This window comes from Rhinopithecus roxellana, chromosome 8 (assembly GCF_007565055.1).
Source record: "Rhinopithecus roxellana isolate Shanxi Qingling chromosome 8, ASM756505v1, whole genome shotgun sequence".
Classification (NCBI taxonomy): Eukaryota; Metazoa; Chordata; class Mammalia; order Primates; family Cercopithecidae; genus Rhinopithecus; species Rhinopithecus roxellana.
This window is the reverse complement of record NC_044556.1, coordinates 130,603,182-130,619,617: the sequence shown is the minus strand read 5'-3', so window position 1 is coordinate 130,619,617 and position 16,436 is coordinate 130,603,182. Positions and strand designations below refer to the sequence as shown.

At 39.6% G+C, this 16,436-nt stretch overlaps 1 protein-coding gene across 3 annotated transcripts in view; it reads right to left on the bottom strand.

Annotated features, from left to right (window-relative positions):
• The window catches only part of XPR1 (xenotropic and polytropic retrovirus receptor 1), a 257,480-nt gene extending 244,005 nt beyond the window's left edge, over positions 1 to 13,475 (bottom strand). Inside the window, exon 1 of one of the 3 annotated variants that reach the window (XM_010375641.1) lies at positions 13,201 to 13,475. In XM_010375641.1, coding sequence (XP_010373943.1) covers positions 13,201 to 13,269 — 69 coding nt within the window. In that variant the 5' untranslated portion in view covers positions 13,270 to 13,475. The remainder of the gene's footprint in view (positions 1 to 13,200) is intronic. The other 2 variants (XM_010375642.2, XM_030935137.1) reach the window with 2 other exon arrangements.
• Between the last annotated feature and the right edge of the window lie 2,961 nt (positions 13,476 to 16,436).

The following is a 16,436-nucleotide window of genomic DNA, read 5'->3' as shown; positions in this document are numbered from 1 at the left end:
TTTCTGACATGTTTCAAACATAGCAGAGATTCTGAAAGAGACTCAGCCAGGGCCTTCTTTCTCCCAGCTGGTGCATGATCACCTATCTCAGCTTTCAAAACAGTTTAAGCATTACCTCCCAACCACAAAAGACCCCCAAACTGGGAAAGAATGGATCCGCAACCTATTTGCGAATAAACCAGGTGAATCGACTTTGTCCGTGCTAGAAGAGCAACTGCTTGAGATCACAAATGACGGTGGACTTAAAAGTCTGTCTGAGACAACTTCAAATTTCCATACATTCTGGATTCAAGTCAAGGCAGAATATCCTGAGATTGTCACAAAAGCACTGAAAAGCCTGCTTCCATTTCCAACTTCCTATCTTTGTGAAGCAGGTTTTCTGCAGTGACAGCAACCAAAACCAGATTACGGAGTAGACTGAACATAAGCAACACACTTTGTGTGTCACTGTCTCCCCTCAGTCCCAGATGGGACCATCTAGTTGCAGGAAAACAAGCTCTGCCTCCCACTGATTCTACATTATGTTGAGCTGTATAATTATTTCATTATATACTACAATGTAAATATAATAAAAATAAAGTGCACAATAAATGTAACATGCTTGAATCATCCCCAAACCATTCCCTCTCCCCTTCGTATGGGGAAAAACTGTCTTCCACAAAACCGGTCCCTGGTGCCAAAAAGGTTGCGAACCACTGGCCTACAACATATAGGCCAGGTGTTTTACATACATAATATCTCAACATCACAATTACTGAGAAAGATATTTCCACTGTTTTACAGATAGATTCTAAGGCTCAGAGAGGTCTTATATCTAATAAGCAATGAGACCAAAATTCAAATTAGTCTGTTGGACTCTAACTAAACTCTAAACTTCACATACAATAGATTAGAAGATAGATACAAAGTTAAAAAAAACAGTCACAGACCAGTATCAGTAGTATTGACGTTATCTTTAAAAAAAATAAATAAGTAAGTAAATCAGAAGAGGGAGAGGTCAGCGTTAAAAGTATAGGAAAAGGAAAGTCTCAAAACAATGGCAGCACATACAAGCATAATCCAGGAAGAAGACAACCCTAACCGAGGACCTGACCCATTTAAATACTGTGGGACACTGGCCTAACAGCATTAAATAAATGCACCATTAACTCTCTCTTTCTAATTATAGTATATAAACAGCCAGTCACCTTCCAGTTATTATGTATCTCCTTTCACAGCTTGGTGACAGGAAAAACGTATTTTAGCCTGGAATGTGAATGTTAGGTCCATTTCTCATTGTAAATTAGTAATTTGGCACCCACATGTTTATACATCACTCCCACGTGAACTTAATATCATTCAATCAATCAGTTATATACTATTGCCCAAGCCCCATCAAACCAGAGTTATGGAAAAGACCAAATTCTGATGAGAACCTGGACCACACTGAATTCACCACGGTAAAGACATTCTAAGAGGCTTCTTGGCAGCCAGTCAAATGGTGTTCCCAAGCAACACAGTGACCTCAAATGCACCTTCTACTTGAACTCCATCAGTGAAAGTCCTAATATTTCTACCAAATTTTAAATCCACTCTTCTTCTTGAACCCTCTTCCTATCTCAGTAAAACCACAGAGCATCCATAGTGATAAAAAAATGGAATTTGGAGTAAGGCAGACCTAGGTTCATTATCTTAACTCCACCATTAACTAGCTGTTTGACTTTGGACAATTACTTAAATATGAGACTCTATTTTCATATAAAATGGACTAAACACCTATGTCAACAGGCCTGTTGTAAGGATCACGAGATGATTTATTCAACAAATACGTGAGTTGCTAAATGTGACAGACACACTGTGCTAGATGATGGACACTGACAACTATCTACTACTCTGCCTGACAAATAGTAGGCATTCAGTGAATGTTATGTTATTACTATTGTATTTCATCAAATCTAGAATGCCACTAATAATAACATACAGCATTATTTTATGTGCTTCTAAGAATGGAAAAATGTCTGCCAATTAAACTATGGCATAGCATTAATTATTAAGACATACCCTGACATACCCTGATTTCTGATGTTAAAATGTGAAAAAAACACATACTAAAATTGATTAAATAAGGTATTAATTCAAGCCTTCATTATCTTTGGCTATGCTCTTTGGTTTCCCAGTCTTTGGTCTTGCACTCTCCAAAGTATCCTCCAAGATCTAGATTACACACCTCACTTTAAACTAACCCCTCTCCCAATCTCTTATTTAAAATCCTTCATGCTTCACACCAGGAAAACGTTTAAACTTCTTAGAATGGTATTACAGGCCCTTCACCCTTTCATCCCTCCCAGGTCACCTTCTCAACTTCACCTTACCAGCTCTTCAACAGACCTAACTAAACCAGATTGCATTAACTATGTTTGGATACTTCCACTTATCTTTGCCTCTGTTCTCTATTGCTCTAACTGCCTAGACTTCCCCAGGTGCCCTTTCCCCTCTTCACTATGTGTTAAAATCATACTCAATCTCTAGTACCCAGTTCAAACACCACCTCTGTAGATCTTTCCAAGATAAATGTCTTTGTGCTCTAGGGCAAAATCAATTGGTCATTCCTCTATAACATAATCACAGTATATACTGTGATTAGGAGACCAACCAAATTAAGAACTCCTCTAAGGCAGGAACTAAGGCTTACCTATTATATTGCCTGACAGCAAAACACCAAGTTAAGAATTCAGTGTCTGAAATATCTGTGTCATACCTGTGTCTGAATTCTGGTTTAACCACTCCCTAGCTACATGACCTTCGGCAATCTACTTAATCTCAGACTCAGTATCTTCTTATAATGGGGATAACAAAACCTACCCTAGAAGGTAAGGATTAAATGTAAAATGCCTGGCACACTAGAGCACTCAACAAACATGAGTTGTTGTTATTATCATCATTATTGTTTTACTATTTAAAAAAAAAAAAAAAGACAGGGGACACTCATGTATACTTAGTAAACTGGTTTCATTCATATTCTTTTCTTCTCTACCCATATATGCTCTGACTTTGGCTTGGCAATTTGGGTTACAGGTGGCGGATATACTCTTCATGTACAGGTAACACATGTAACCTGTGCTAACATTCAAATACAGGTATGTTACAGAGGAACAAGGCCAATCCATTTCTAAACCTTCCTGAGTCTTGCTTTCAGTGTTACCTGACCCCTCAAGCCTCCCCATTAATTCCTCGGTCCTATCTCCTCACTCAAGATAGGTTTCCACTTGTGACCATACGTAAATAGGGCAATGCCTAACTTTCTTGTTGTTGGGTAAATAATAACATCATTAATTTACCCAGTTTTTTAATTGGCATTCGCAAGAACTATTTCAGGTTGTTAATGGGATCTAATGGATTAGATACAGATAAACGTATTAATGCAGAGTATCTGAGTAATCATTAGTAAGAACATTTAAATCCCTACTGACTCTTACAAAGAAACTTCATTCTTAAAATTTAAAAGCAATTAGTTTACATAGCAATGATAAGCCTTAACAAGGTACAGCAGTAAGCAGAAGGCCAATATTCTTACATCAGGCTCTGCCATCAGCTAGTCGTGAGACTCTGACCAGGTACCTTGGCATCTCTGCTCTTAATTTATTCATTTGTAAAACAGAGGGGTTGAGAAGGTCTCTTTCAACTCTAAAAAGGATTAAAAATTAAATTTTCACTAGAAAACTGAAAAGAACCAAAATCAGATATCCACTAAAAACTCAAGCAACTCACTTAAGCCATTCAGACATACTTAAGAATACACATGCAAACTTCACCTCAATTTTAAAAATGAATATACAGACACAATCTATAACTGAGATGAATACAAGTTACAAGGGAACTAATTTACCTCACAGCCACATAATTGTTCTCACCTGGTTTTCTTACTTCTACAAAAAGGTTAAGTGGGATTTATTAAGATAAGAAAAATATTAGCGAAAAATTAGCAAAGCTGTTTTCCATGAAAACCTAAACTGGACCAACCTGGAGAACAAGCTTTGAGTCTTATTTTCCCAGTCAAAACTAATATTAGCCAATCATTATTTAGTATTGTTGAGCTCTGCAGAAGAAATAATTTTAATAGGAAATTTATTGCTCTTACTATGTGCCAGGCATTGTTCTAAACACTTTTCATTTTTTTTTTCAATTTTTTTTTTTTTTTTTTTTTTTGAGACAGAGTCTCACTCTGTCGTCCAGGCTGGAGTGCAATGGCCGGATCTCAGCTCACTGCAAGCTCCGCCTCCCGGGTTCACGCCATTCTCCTGCCTCAGCCTCCAGAGTAGCTGGGACTACAGACGCCCGCCACCTCGCCCAGCTAGTTTTTTGTATTTTTTTTAGTAGAGACGGGGTTTCACCGTGTTAGCCAGGATGGTCTCGATCTCCTGACCTCTTGATCCGCCCATCTCAGCCTCCCAAAGTGCTGGGATTACAGGCTTGAGCCACCGCGCCCGGCCCACTTTTCATATTTTTAACTCATGTAATCCTCACAACAATCCCCTAAGTACTATTATTATCCCTGTTTTACAGATGAGGAAACTGAAGCACAAAAAGGTTAACTGACTTGCCTGAAGTCACTCAACCAGTCAGGTGGTGGAGCTGGAATATAAACGTAGGCAGACTGGCTTCAGAGTTTTTCCTCTCTATGTGTTATTAATATACTAGCATATTAAATAAAATAATGAGCAATAAAATGAATCAGGGTGATTGTGTTAACTCAGCTACAAACCAAACCATATAACCTGAATCATTTAACCTCTTTTCCCATTTGGGTAAAAAAGGAAGTTGAGCTATATAATCTTTAAAGTTCCTTGCAAGTCTAACATTCCATGATTTATGATCCAGAAGCCAAACACCAAAACTGTGGCACAGCAAACAGCTGTCCACTTTTGTCCTCCTCTTTTTATCCTTATCACCTTATCTCCTTACCTTTTTCTTCTGATTCATCTTCCTAAGTTCTTTTATTTACCAGCTGGCTGTCCATTAACAGTTACACTGATAACCTTGAGGGAAATATAATTTAACAGAGGTGGACACTATCCCACAGACCACACTCTACTATCTCCAAACTATGCAGACTAAGACCTGGGACTAAAAATAGACCAGCCATTACTTCACTGGGCTGTAGAAAGGTCAGTGGTGCCTGAGAACAGGTCAGACCAGACCTAAATGTATGTATGTATAAGTGGATGGATTTATTCATTTTTCATAAAACAGTAGGATATAGGAACGAAGAGCATGGGCTCTTACAATCTCCACAGTTACCTATCCACAATTACTATCAACATAATCAGTTACCTAATGGCTCCAAGATTCAGTCTCCCCCATCTAGAAATAGAGCTAACAACCTACACTGTAAGAGGTGTTTTTAAAGAGCTTACCACAGCGCCTGATACAGTAAGCACTCAAAAAATAACAGCTGCTGTTATTGCCACTACTACCATCACTGTTGTTATTTACAATTTCCATATAAAAGCAAGAGCTCCACAGTCTGATCTGATTTGATTTCAAATTCTGGTTCCATTTACTTACTAAGCATATAGCCTTAAGCAAATTACTGATCTCTCTAAGCCTGGGTTTCCTCATCAGTAAAATGGAGATAATATATCATCTATCTTACAAAACTGTTGTGAACACTGAGATAACATATGTAAAACAGCTGACACCTGGTTCCTAACTGCTCAATAAATGTTAATTCCTTTCTCCTTAATGACAAGCTTACCACACTTCTGCTAATTCAATTTAAAGAAAGGAAAGTAGAATTATGAGATCCAGGGAAGCCAACTTTCTTTTCTCTATTGTCCTGGCTGTGGGGCAGATACCAGACACTCCTCACCCAGGGGACTCCTTTATCCTCTTCCATGATTGATAAGACTAGAGAACCTTTTTTTCAGGCTATCTTCAAACTTCTAATACAGCATATGTATCAATGTACACTGGAATCCTCAATAACTGGTAAGAGTTTCAAGTGGTCCTGAGACCAAAAAGTTTGAGAACCACTACTCTAAAGTATAAAAAAAGCTCACAAAGCACATGGATTACTCTATGAATTACAACTTTACCAAATTTAGCCTAAATAAATTTACCCAGTTTTTTACCCAGTTTTTGTGTATTTTACACAAAAATAACCTAAAAACTTCCCACTTTATGATTAAATTTCAGTACTTCAATCTTCAAAAAAATCACTTGTTCACTAGTTATTTATGAACAGTCAATGATAGAACTGGATTTTAGGATTTATATCTGATTTCTAGTCCAAGGTCTTTCTAATACAGCAGGTCATCCTCAATTAATAAGAGATCACTATGTTTTCTTAATCAATATATTAAGCTTCTTGTTATAGAGATTATGAAAATGTTACATTTACAGTAGATTAATTATATTTTCCTTTGACTCCCTAGCAAATAAACAATTTTTAAAGGGTTTTAGTTTTTTGTGTTTTTTTTTTCAGACAGTGTCTCACTCTGTCACCCAGGTTGGAGAGCAGTGGTGCTATCTCAGCTCACTGCAACCTCCGCCTCCCGGGTTCAAGCAAGTCTTGTGCCTCAGCCTCCCAAGCAGCAGGCACATGCCACTACACCCAGCTAATTTTTGTATTTTTAGTAGAAATGGGGTTTCGCCATGTTGGCCAGACTGGTCTCGAACTCCTGATCTCCGGTGATCTGCCAGCCTTGGCCTCCCAAAGTACTGGGAGTAAAGGTGTAAGCCACCATGCCCAGCCTAAATTTTAAAAGATTTTCTGATCAGTCCCTATACATACCACACTTGCTTGGTGATGGGAAGAAATAGGTGACTAAATATCAGTCTGAGTAAACAACTAAGACTTTAAAGGCATATAACTTAAGTTACAAAAGTAATCCAAATTTATACAAAAGTATAAAGTAATACAAGACTTATTTGTATTACAAAAGTAATACAAATTTATACAAAAGTAATTTGTAACCGTGTTACAAATTTATAACCATGTTTCAAGTCCTCAATCTTCAGTCTTCCCTCTCTATATCATTTTTTAATTTTAAAAATACTATGTTGACTGAAATACAAAACCAAACACACACATACACACAAATTTGGTGTGTGTGTGTTTTGGTTTTCTTCCTGCTATTTTTAAGGTACTGAAAGCTAGCATTTAATGACAAATCAGCCTATAGCAAAGGAAGACTTCTATAAATTTGTGGAATGAACGAATGATTTGTAAGGTATTTGTTCATGAGCTTTCTCTGCTGGCTTCTTTTAGCATTTACTAGAAAAGGAAAGACCTGAAAAGGCAAATACACTGGGCAGGAACCCTGCTGAATTCTGACACTCTCTCATTCCCAAAGGCCACCTCAATACCAGGCAACCCACAAACCAGCTGTGATTAATCTGTACAAGTTGGGCAAAGTCTTCCAAACTTTTATTAGGTCAAATCCCTATTCCAAAAAAGCTTTATGTATCTCCAATATATGCATATTTATGTATTAATTATACCCATCTATACTTATGTACAATGTAAAACAAAACTGTTCAAAATAGAAGTTTTAAAAAGATGACAAAAGGATGAAATAATTTTTACCTTTCATTTATGAATAGTACAAAAATATTTTTGATCTAAGAAATTATCAATAACAATGCCTTCAGAACAAAACTGAAAAGTTTCATTTTTTTAATCTTCATTAAAAAAACAAAAAAGTTTTTTAAATAAATAAAATCGTCATTTAACATTTTATGATACAGTATTTCAAAAGTCTGGTTCAAAGTTCAGGATTAATTTGATTTTGAAACTTAATTATAATGGCTATAAACTGAAAAAACAGACCTCACGAAGGCAGAATACTCATAATATAATATATACACTTACAGTCAAGTTCATTGTGACTGACAGTAGATGTAAAACCTTACTTCAAAGAGTTAGCTTAGGCCAGGAGTGGTGGCTCATGCCTGTAATCCCAGCACTTTGGGAGGCTGAGGTGGGCGGATCATTTGAGAATAGGAGTTTGAGACCAGCCTGGCCAATATGTTGAAGCTCCGTCTCTACTAAAAATACAAAAATTAGCTAGGTGTAGGGGTGTGCGCCTATAATCCCAGCTACTTGGGAAGCTGAGCACAAGAATGGCTTGAACCTGGGAGACGGAGGTTGCAGTGAGCTGAGATCAGGCCACTGCACTCCAGCCTGAGTGACAGAGCAAGACTCTGTCTCCGGAAAAAAAAAAAAAAAAAAAAAAAAAGCATTAACTTAACAATTTTTAAATTTTTGGCAAACTTCTTGTCAAGTTTACTAAAGTGTCATTGTATCTGTAATTTGGCTGCCAAAAAGCTAGTACTAGAAGGAGAAACCTCAGCTCTGTTGTCATTTTCTTGTTGTTCACTTGTGCTTGCATTATTGGTATTACTGTTACAGAATCTTTACAGGAGTCTTAAGACATGTCCTTACTTTTCTTTTCTTTCCTTTTTTTTTTTTTTTTTTGAGACAAAGTCTCACTCGGTTGCCAGGCTGGAGTGCAGTGGCACGATCTCAGCTCACTACAACCTCTGCCTCCCCAGTGCAAGCAATTCCCCTGCCTCAGCCTCCCGAGTAGCTGGGACTACAGGCGTGCACCACCACACCCAGCTAATTTTTGTATTTTTAGTAGAGACGGGGTTTCACCATGTTGGCCAGAATGGTCTCGATTTCTTGACCTCAAGTGATCTGCCTGCCTTGGCCTCCCAAAGTGTTGGAATTACAGGCGTGAGCTACTGTGTCTGGCCCCCTTACTTTTCTAATACTGTCTTCTCTTACTCCATGGGAGTTTTGGGCACACTCCTTTGGGGCCTACAACTCAAACATACCTGAAATCCCTACCCAGCACACTCAATCATTCTCTTAAATGCTTCCCAGATTCGGACTGAATTTGAAGCTAGGACTAATTTTCCACGGTCACCCGAGGTCAAATAAGATTCTTAGGTTCTTATGATCTGGGCCTTCACCCAAAAGCTGATCCAAAACCAACCTTCAGGATAAACGGACAAGTATAATCTTTTCAGGATACTCATGCTAACACACTTAAAGATGATAAAAAATAGTTATAGCTTCCTGTCTTTACAACATTTATTCCACTCAAGAAACATTTGTAAATGCCAACCAACTCATTGACGCAATCATTTACAAGTGTTGTCTTAAATACACTACACTATACTTTCATTTACAAAAGTGTCTGAAAGAAAAAGTGTGGTTTGTGCCCCATCGGGTGGCCAAACTGGAAATTTCAAACAAGTTGCAGCAAGGCAAGTTAACTCTACCTAATCAACATAATACCTTTGGGAAACTGAAGCCTGTAACACAAGTGTTCCCATGGGAGAGTTCTATAAATGAAAATTTTAATAATGTTAACGGTAATGTCTCCTTATACTTGAACATAAGGGAAGAGTAGTTGATGCAGAACCTCTCCTTTCCAAAATCCTGCAATAAAAAATGAACTCATCATCATCCCTTTTTAAGTTAAATATGAGAGTTTCACTGGGTTAACATCTTACTCACAGATCAAAATATCAAAAATTTTTGAAAGGATATTATTAATTTTAAAGGATGCTATTAATAGTTCTGTTAAGTTCTGTCCTCTTCATATATCAAACATAATTAAACCATTAAAAAACACAGAATTTTAGAGCTGGATGAGTCCTTAAATAATATGGGGTTGTGAGCTTAGAAATCAAGTCCAATTCTCTAACATTAAAGAAACTTAAGATGTGTCTTAGCTGAAAGAACAAATGATTTCATCAGGATCACACAGTGTGACCTGACTCTCAATGCTTACACATGCTCAAGAGACATACACATATTCCTAAACAAGTGGCTCAACCCCTCTGAACCTGAGTTTCCTTGCCTGGAAAAACAAGGTAGATAATCTTTAAATTCCCTTTAGCTCCAAAATCCTGTAATTTAGAAACCTTGTTATTTTATTACAAAACAAAGGGTACACTGAAAAGAATCATTCATAGGTCCCAAGAAACCAAAGACACACAAGGCCCTAGGGAAAGTTAGCAGCCTAAGATACCAAATACATTTGCGTCTTCTGCTAATATTCTGCAAAATATTAACATGGTCATATTAGTCTATTTGGTTGAAACCAGGCTCAGTTAATTTTGATAAGTCAATTGCAGAGCTTTAAAATATATAGTCACTAATTCTAAATTTTAAAAAAGCTCTTACAAAGATTTACCAGTGTTCTATTTTATATGCCAAGATTTATACTCAAACAGATTACTGGAAACAGGAATAGTCTCAGCTTGTTTGTAAAAACTACTTACAAATGGATCAAATAGATTTTCTTTATATGGCTTCTCCATGTTGGTCTATTATTTTATGCTTTATTATTCTGCCTATGAAGACTGAATCTATGAACACCACAACTTACTTTTCAACTAAAAAACATAATAGTTTTCAGGATATTGATGGGTTATTACCATTAACAATTTTATCAATTCAAGGAATAAAAACCATTAAAAGTTAAATCAAAAACATGACCTAGAATGAACCTTGAAAAGCTCTGGCCCTATATACTTACTTTATGGAAGAAGAACGAGCCTGGGAAAGGCAAAAAAGATTGTACCCAGGTCTCATGGCTAACATATACAAACACTAGTATTTATTGTATTACCATATATACATATTATATATAATTAAATATGATTATAGAGGTAAAACAAAATTTTCAGATTCTAATTCTCTGTTTATTTCAAGTAATATTTAATATAGCAAAATGACACAAAAAACCAAAGAAGCTGAACAGCTCATATTGATTCATAACACTAGAAAGCACCCTAGGCTAGAAACCAAGGGTAAAATACCAAAATTTCACCATCAGTGCTTGAAAAACAAACCCCAGCATCTGTTCTACTGATAGTGTTTTAAGAGCATCATCCTCATATGAGAAACTACAGTTTAATTCATTGTGAAAAGGTCCTTTTTCTCTAGCGAATTTTTATGGATGTCCTTTTCCCCCAAAGTTTTAAACTGCTAAAATTCCTGAACTCTAAAGACTCTCATTTACATCTCTCTATTACTTTTAAAGGAATAGCACCAACTCTTCGGAAACACACAAAACGTAGATTCCAACCCTATAAAATATTCGTTGATTCCAACTTACAAAGAAAAGTGCGCCTTATTTAATTTTGCCTACCAAACGATGAGTTTATCTAGGACAGGAGCCATATAGTAGGAACTCTGCAGAATCAAATTTCAATTATCCAGAATAAATGAATTTTTCAAAACGTAATTTATAACTTGCCTGAGAAAGATAATGCAGACACAACATAATCTCAGGAACTTTGCCCCTCTGTGACCAACCTACAGTAAACATTTAGGAACAGTATCCAAGTGGACTATGTGACTGAGGAGCCCCAGAATCACTGTCGTTCCTCCAGCCACAAAAGCGACATTACAAATTAAGAGGGTTGCATTTTCAAACTAAATCGTATGCTTCTCCTTCCAGCTTCAGATATTGCAAATTAATACAATTCTATGAAATAGTTAAGTGTTGAAATACCTAAAACGAATCATGGCATACATCCAGCCACTATTACTTCAGCCCAAAGCATTCCACGCTATGTAACAAATATAAGATGTGCTTCAGCATGCTCCTGTCCTGTGCCTCTATGAAGAACTGGCAGTGGTGCTGAAAATTACTACTAGAAAGATGAAAGACCAATACCCTTCTTTCAATAAAAACCATCACTTGGACTCTAGCCAAGGTTTTAAAACTGAATGTTATTAGAAACAATAAATCAACTCTGCGGGCTGAAATGGTAGTCCCTTATTTCATTCATTCTTACAAAGCATGGGCACAAAACACTGTAAGAAACTAAGTGACAATAAAGCATTAATAATTCCAGGCCTTTCACTTCTAGCAATAATCAAATACTCTAGGTTGCAAGTGAATTTATTTCACAATATTCAAGATTCTGTTTAACCTACCTGCATCTCTTTCTCTGTCTTCTTCAATTATTACAATGGCTATATGAATAAATACACTCACTGCTATTGCCCAAACATCCTATCACTAAACTTATATAAAAATCAAATGGAGAACTAAAATAGTTTAATTCATAAAATCTAGCTAGGTTATGTGTGTTCATATTGATTTTATATTCTTTGTTCCTGCACACAAAATAGATGTGAATTCCTGGAGGTTACAGATAAATCGGTCTTTCTCTATCCAGGAGCTGAATTGCCAGCTACTGAGAATAACCTACCGCAATGCTTAAAGTCTCTTAGGTATCTTGTCTTCTGAACATATAAATGGGTTCATTATCTTTATTTTTCCCTGTATTAACGTAAGATTCCTTATTATCTATTAAATACCTTCCAGGAGTGTTAACACAGAAATTGGGAGGGAATGGGGAGCACGATTCCCGTAATACACAGGTAAGGTACATTGTTTACAATATACTAATTTTCTCCCCAGCTAGCAAAAACTTAGCAGAAAATATAAAAATGTAAATAATTCTCTTCACTCCTTCCTCTTCCCTCCATTCCAAAACAAGAGGCAAAAACAAAGATTTTATTACTCTGTAGACTTCATGCAATCAGTAGAGTCTTATTATCAAAGCAGAACAGTTGATTACAACGTGTTTATAAAAACTATAACCACTGCCTATGTGACACACACTTAAGTCAAGTTTCAACCCCGTTACAAAGCCTTTGTCAACAGTGGGCAAGAGGGAAAAAGCCGAAGGGCTCTTTGGAATCAAGGAAATCACTGGAGGGGCTTCTCTTGGAAGAGGATTCCTTGGTGAGAGGTGGAGAGAAACAAGACCTAACCTCGGCGAGGGGGCGCTCGCTGAGGGTGAGGACAAGAGGTCAGGGCGAGTGGGGAGAAGGGGATTAGCGCGACACCGCTGCGACCGGGGGCTGCCCTCGCACCGTGACTCCCCAACCTGCAGCTCACCCTCCCACCGTTCCCCGGCCCCGGCCCGGGCAGCGCCTTTCCTCCCGGCCCTCCGCCTGCATATCCGTTACCCCGGCGGCAGTGGGGCTGCGGGGGAGGGGAAGGACAGCGGAGCCGGGAGGCGGCCGGCCGCGGCGGGGATGCCGCAGTGGCTCCCCGCGGCAGCGGGTCAAAGTCTGCCCGGGCACAGGGAGGCAGCCGAAGCGGAAGGCGGCGGTGGACGTCAGGACTGGTGAGATGGTGGACCCTCCGAGTCCTCCCACACCCCAGCCGCTGCCGGTACCTCATACTGGATGTATTGCTTCCTCCACTCGGGAGTGATGTGCGCGGAGAGGTGCTCGGCGAACTTCATCCTGCCGTTTCCCCCTCACTCCCACTCGGGTCCAGCAGCTACAGGCGGCGGCGGCGGCGGCGGCAACAGCGACTCCGACTCCTCCCCACATGGGCCCCGGCGCGGCGCGGCGCTGCGCTTCTCTCCTCCTCCGCCGCCGCCGAGGTCTCTTCAGAGCCGCCCGCCCGCCATCTTCCTCCTCCTCTCCATAGCCCCGCCCCTCCCCGCCCTCTAGACGTCATCGCCATGGTAACCGCCTACACCGCCCTGACGAAGGGGGCGCTGTAAGGGGTGGGGCTTAGATACGTTTCTTAAGACTCCGCCCCTTGTGGGCCGTAAGCGATGAAGGCACCTCCCCGGACCTCTTCAGTCTGGCTCCTGTTGGCCTACAGCTGCTCTCTATCGCCAGTCTGGGAAGCAGCAGTGTTGTTATTGCAATTAATATTAATACTGTAGCAACAATAATCCACACAAGACGTTTATATTTACAAAGAACTGTGCAAATATTTTTCCATTTTGATATTTATTCTTCATAAAACCCTTAAGAAATGGATCAGCACTAATCCAAACTAAGAAGCTGAAACAGATAGTTCAGAACTAAATGTATTTAAAGGAACAGTATTTTACATACTCTAGGTGCTCAATAAATGCTCATTGAATTTAATTAAAGCCATCAATGACAAAAAGTGCATGCTATTTCTGAATTTCAATGTAGTTGTCTAGTCCCGGGGCTATCAGAAAGACCAATTAAAAACACCAAGTGCGGGTACCAACTGCGCTTGTAAAACAGCTTCCTGGAGTTGGGGGTGAGGGTTGGCAGGGAAACCAATGTTGAGAGGAAAGAGAACCCCCTAGAAGTACAGCCCTAAGCCCACCCCAGTAAAACCAGAAACAGGCCCAGCATCCAGGCTGAGCTGTCCCTGGGGAACTTGGGCAGCGATCGCTCACAGAGCTCTGTACTACATTAAATGTGGGAGTGACAGTCTTGGAAGTCCCGATTCAAGACAGAAACCCAGGTCCTGCCCTGGGTGGAAGAGACCTAATAATAATTTATTGAGCACTCACTGTTCCTGTACCAAGTACCATTCTAAACCTCTTACATGTACTTTGTCCCTTAGTTCTAACAATTTTTTTTTTTTTTTGGTCTCGCTTTGTTGCCCAGGCTGGAGTGCAGTCACACCATCATGGCTCACTGCAGCCTTGACCTCACAAACTTAAGCAATCCTCCCACCTCAGCCCCCTGAGTAGCTGGGAATACAGGTGCATGCCACCATGCCCAAGTAATTTTTTTGTTTAGTTTTGGGAGAGATGAGGTTCTTGCTACGTTGCCCAGGCTGGTCTTGAGCTCCTGAGCTAAAACAGTGCTCCCACCCAGGCCTCCTAAAGTGCTGGAATTACAGGCATGAGCCACCTTGCTCAGCCTAACCCTCACAATTTCGATGAGACTTCAAGATTTACTAAGGAACTACTATGCCTGGAGCAGTATTCTGAGATATCATTCTCTGCTGTCTTTTTTTTTTTCTCCATGTACTTTTCCCCTTTCCCTTCCCCTTAATTCATGCCAATAGGGATTCTGCAATCACTTCCCAGGAGAGGGATGACACAAGATGGAAAATAGGCATAGACTATGAGTCTTTCTGGCTTTTTCTGTATAAAAGCCTGGTGAAAAGGTAATCAAGGTCAAAAAAAAATAAAGGAAGAAGAGTGAGGACTCCTCTCACCTCAGACCTCCCTCTGCTCACCATCAAGAGTCCCCTCTGCTGGAGGTAAACCTTGCCAGGAGAAAGAAACAAGCAAAAAGGAATATCTGTGCTACCAGGAAGGAGGCGAGACCACAGAAAGGAAATGGCTGTATGTTGCACCTGGGAAAAGGGAACCAGGGACAGCTACAAAAGAGATTCCTACCTTTAGCCAGTCATGGACTAGAATGGGAAATTCTTAGTAGCAGCCCTGGTGGACGATGGCACACTGCTCCCAGCAGCACCATACCTCCATGCCTTAATTGTGCAAAAATTCTGGAACCATGGCCCAACCCAAGAAAGTAAGGAAACCCTCAAAACTCACTCTAAAATTCTTGATTTTTCTCATGCCTGATCCAGAGCCCTGCCACCTAGGGCATGACAATCTTAATTCATCCACAGAAGAAGATTTAATAATAAATTTCCTGCCAGGCGCAGTGACTCACACCCGTAATCCCAGCACTTTGAGAGGCTGAGGCGGGAGGATCACCTGAGGTCAGGAGTTCAAGACCAGCCTGCCCAACATGGTGAAACCCCATCTCTACTAAAAATACAAAAATTAGCCGGATATGGCAGTCACATCTGTAGTCCCAGCTACTCAGGAGACCAAGGTGAGAGAATCACTTGAACCCAGGAGGTGGAGGTTGCAGTGAACCAAGATTGCACCACTGCATTCCAGCCTGGGTGATAGAGCAAGACCTCGTCTCAAAATAAATAAATAAATACATTTCCTTATTCCCAGCATTATTTTTGGATATTTTACTGATAGAACCATCAAATACTTAGTATTTATTGAACATCAACTCTCTGATTTACTCTGAATCAGAAGAGCCCCCTGACTTAGACTTTCTTTTGTGAATAGGCAAGCAACCCTTCATTTAACAAAACTTGATTGAGGCCTGTGATATTCCAGTCAAGTCACTTTAGGAATGAAGGACAGTTCAAAATAAATTAAGACTGTTTTTTCCTTGGAGGAAATCACAATTCAGTCAAAAAGATGGGGCCGGGGGTGGTGGTTCACACCTGTAATCCCAGCACTTTGAGAGGCTGAGGTGGGTGGATCATTTGAGGTCAGGAGTTCAAGACCAGCCTGTCCAACATGGTGAAAACCCATCTCTACTAAAAAAAAAAAAATTTAGCCAGGCCTGGTGGCACACACCTGTAATCCCAGCTACTCAGGAGGCTGAGGCACGAGAATTGCTTGAACTCAGGAGGCAGAGGTTGCAGTGAGCCGAGATTTCACCACTGCACTCCAGCCTGGGAGACAGAACAAGACTCTCTCGCAAAAAAAAAAAAAAAAAAACCAACAACAACAACAAAAAAAAAAGTTGGGCAGATAGACCAATAGCTCTTAGACTACAGTGTGATACGTGCTATAATTGAGGTATGTGTAAAGAAACAAACATCTAAGGATCAGAGAAGCTGATTTTGAAATCCAGTCTTAGTCAA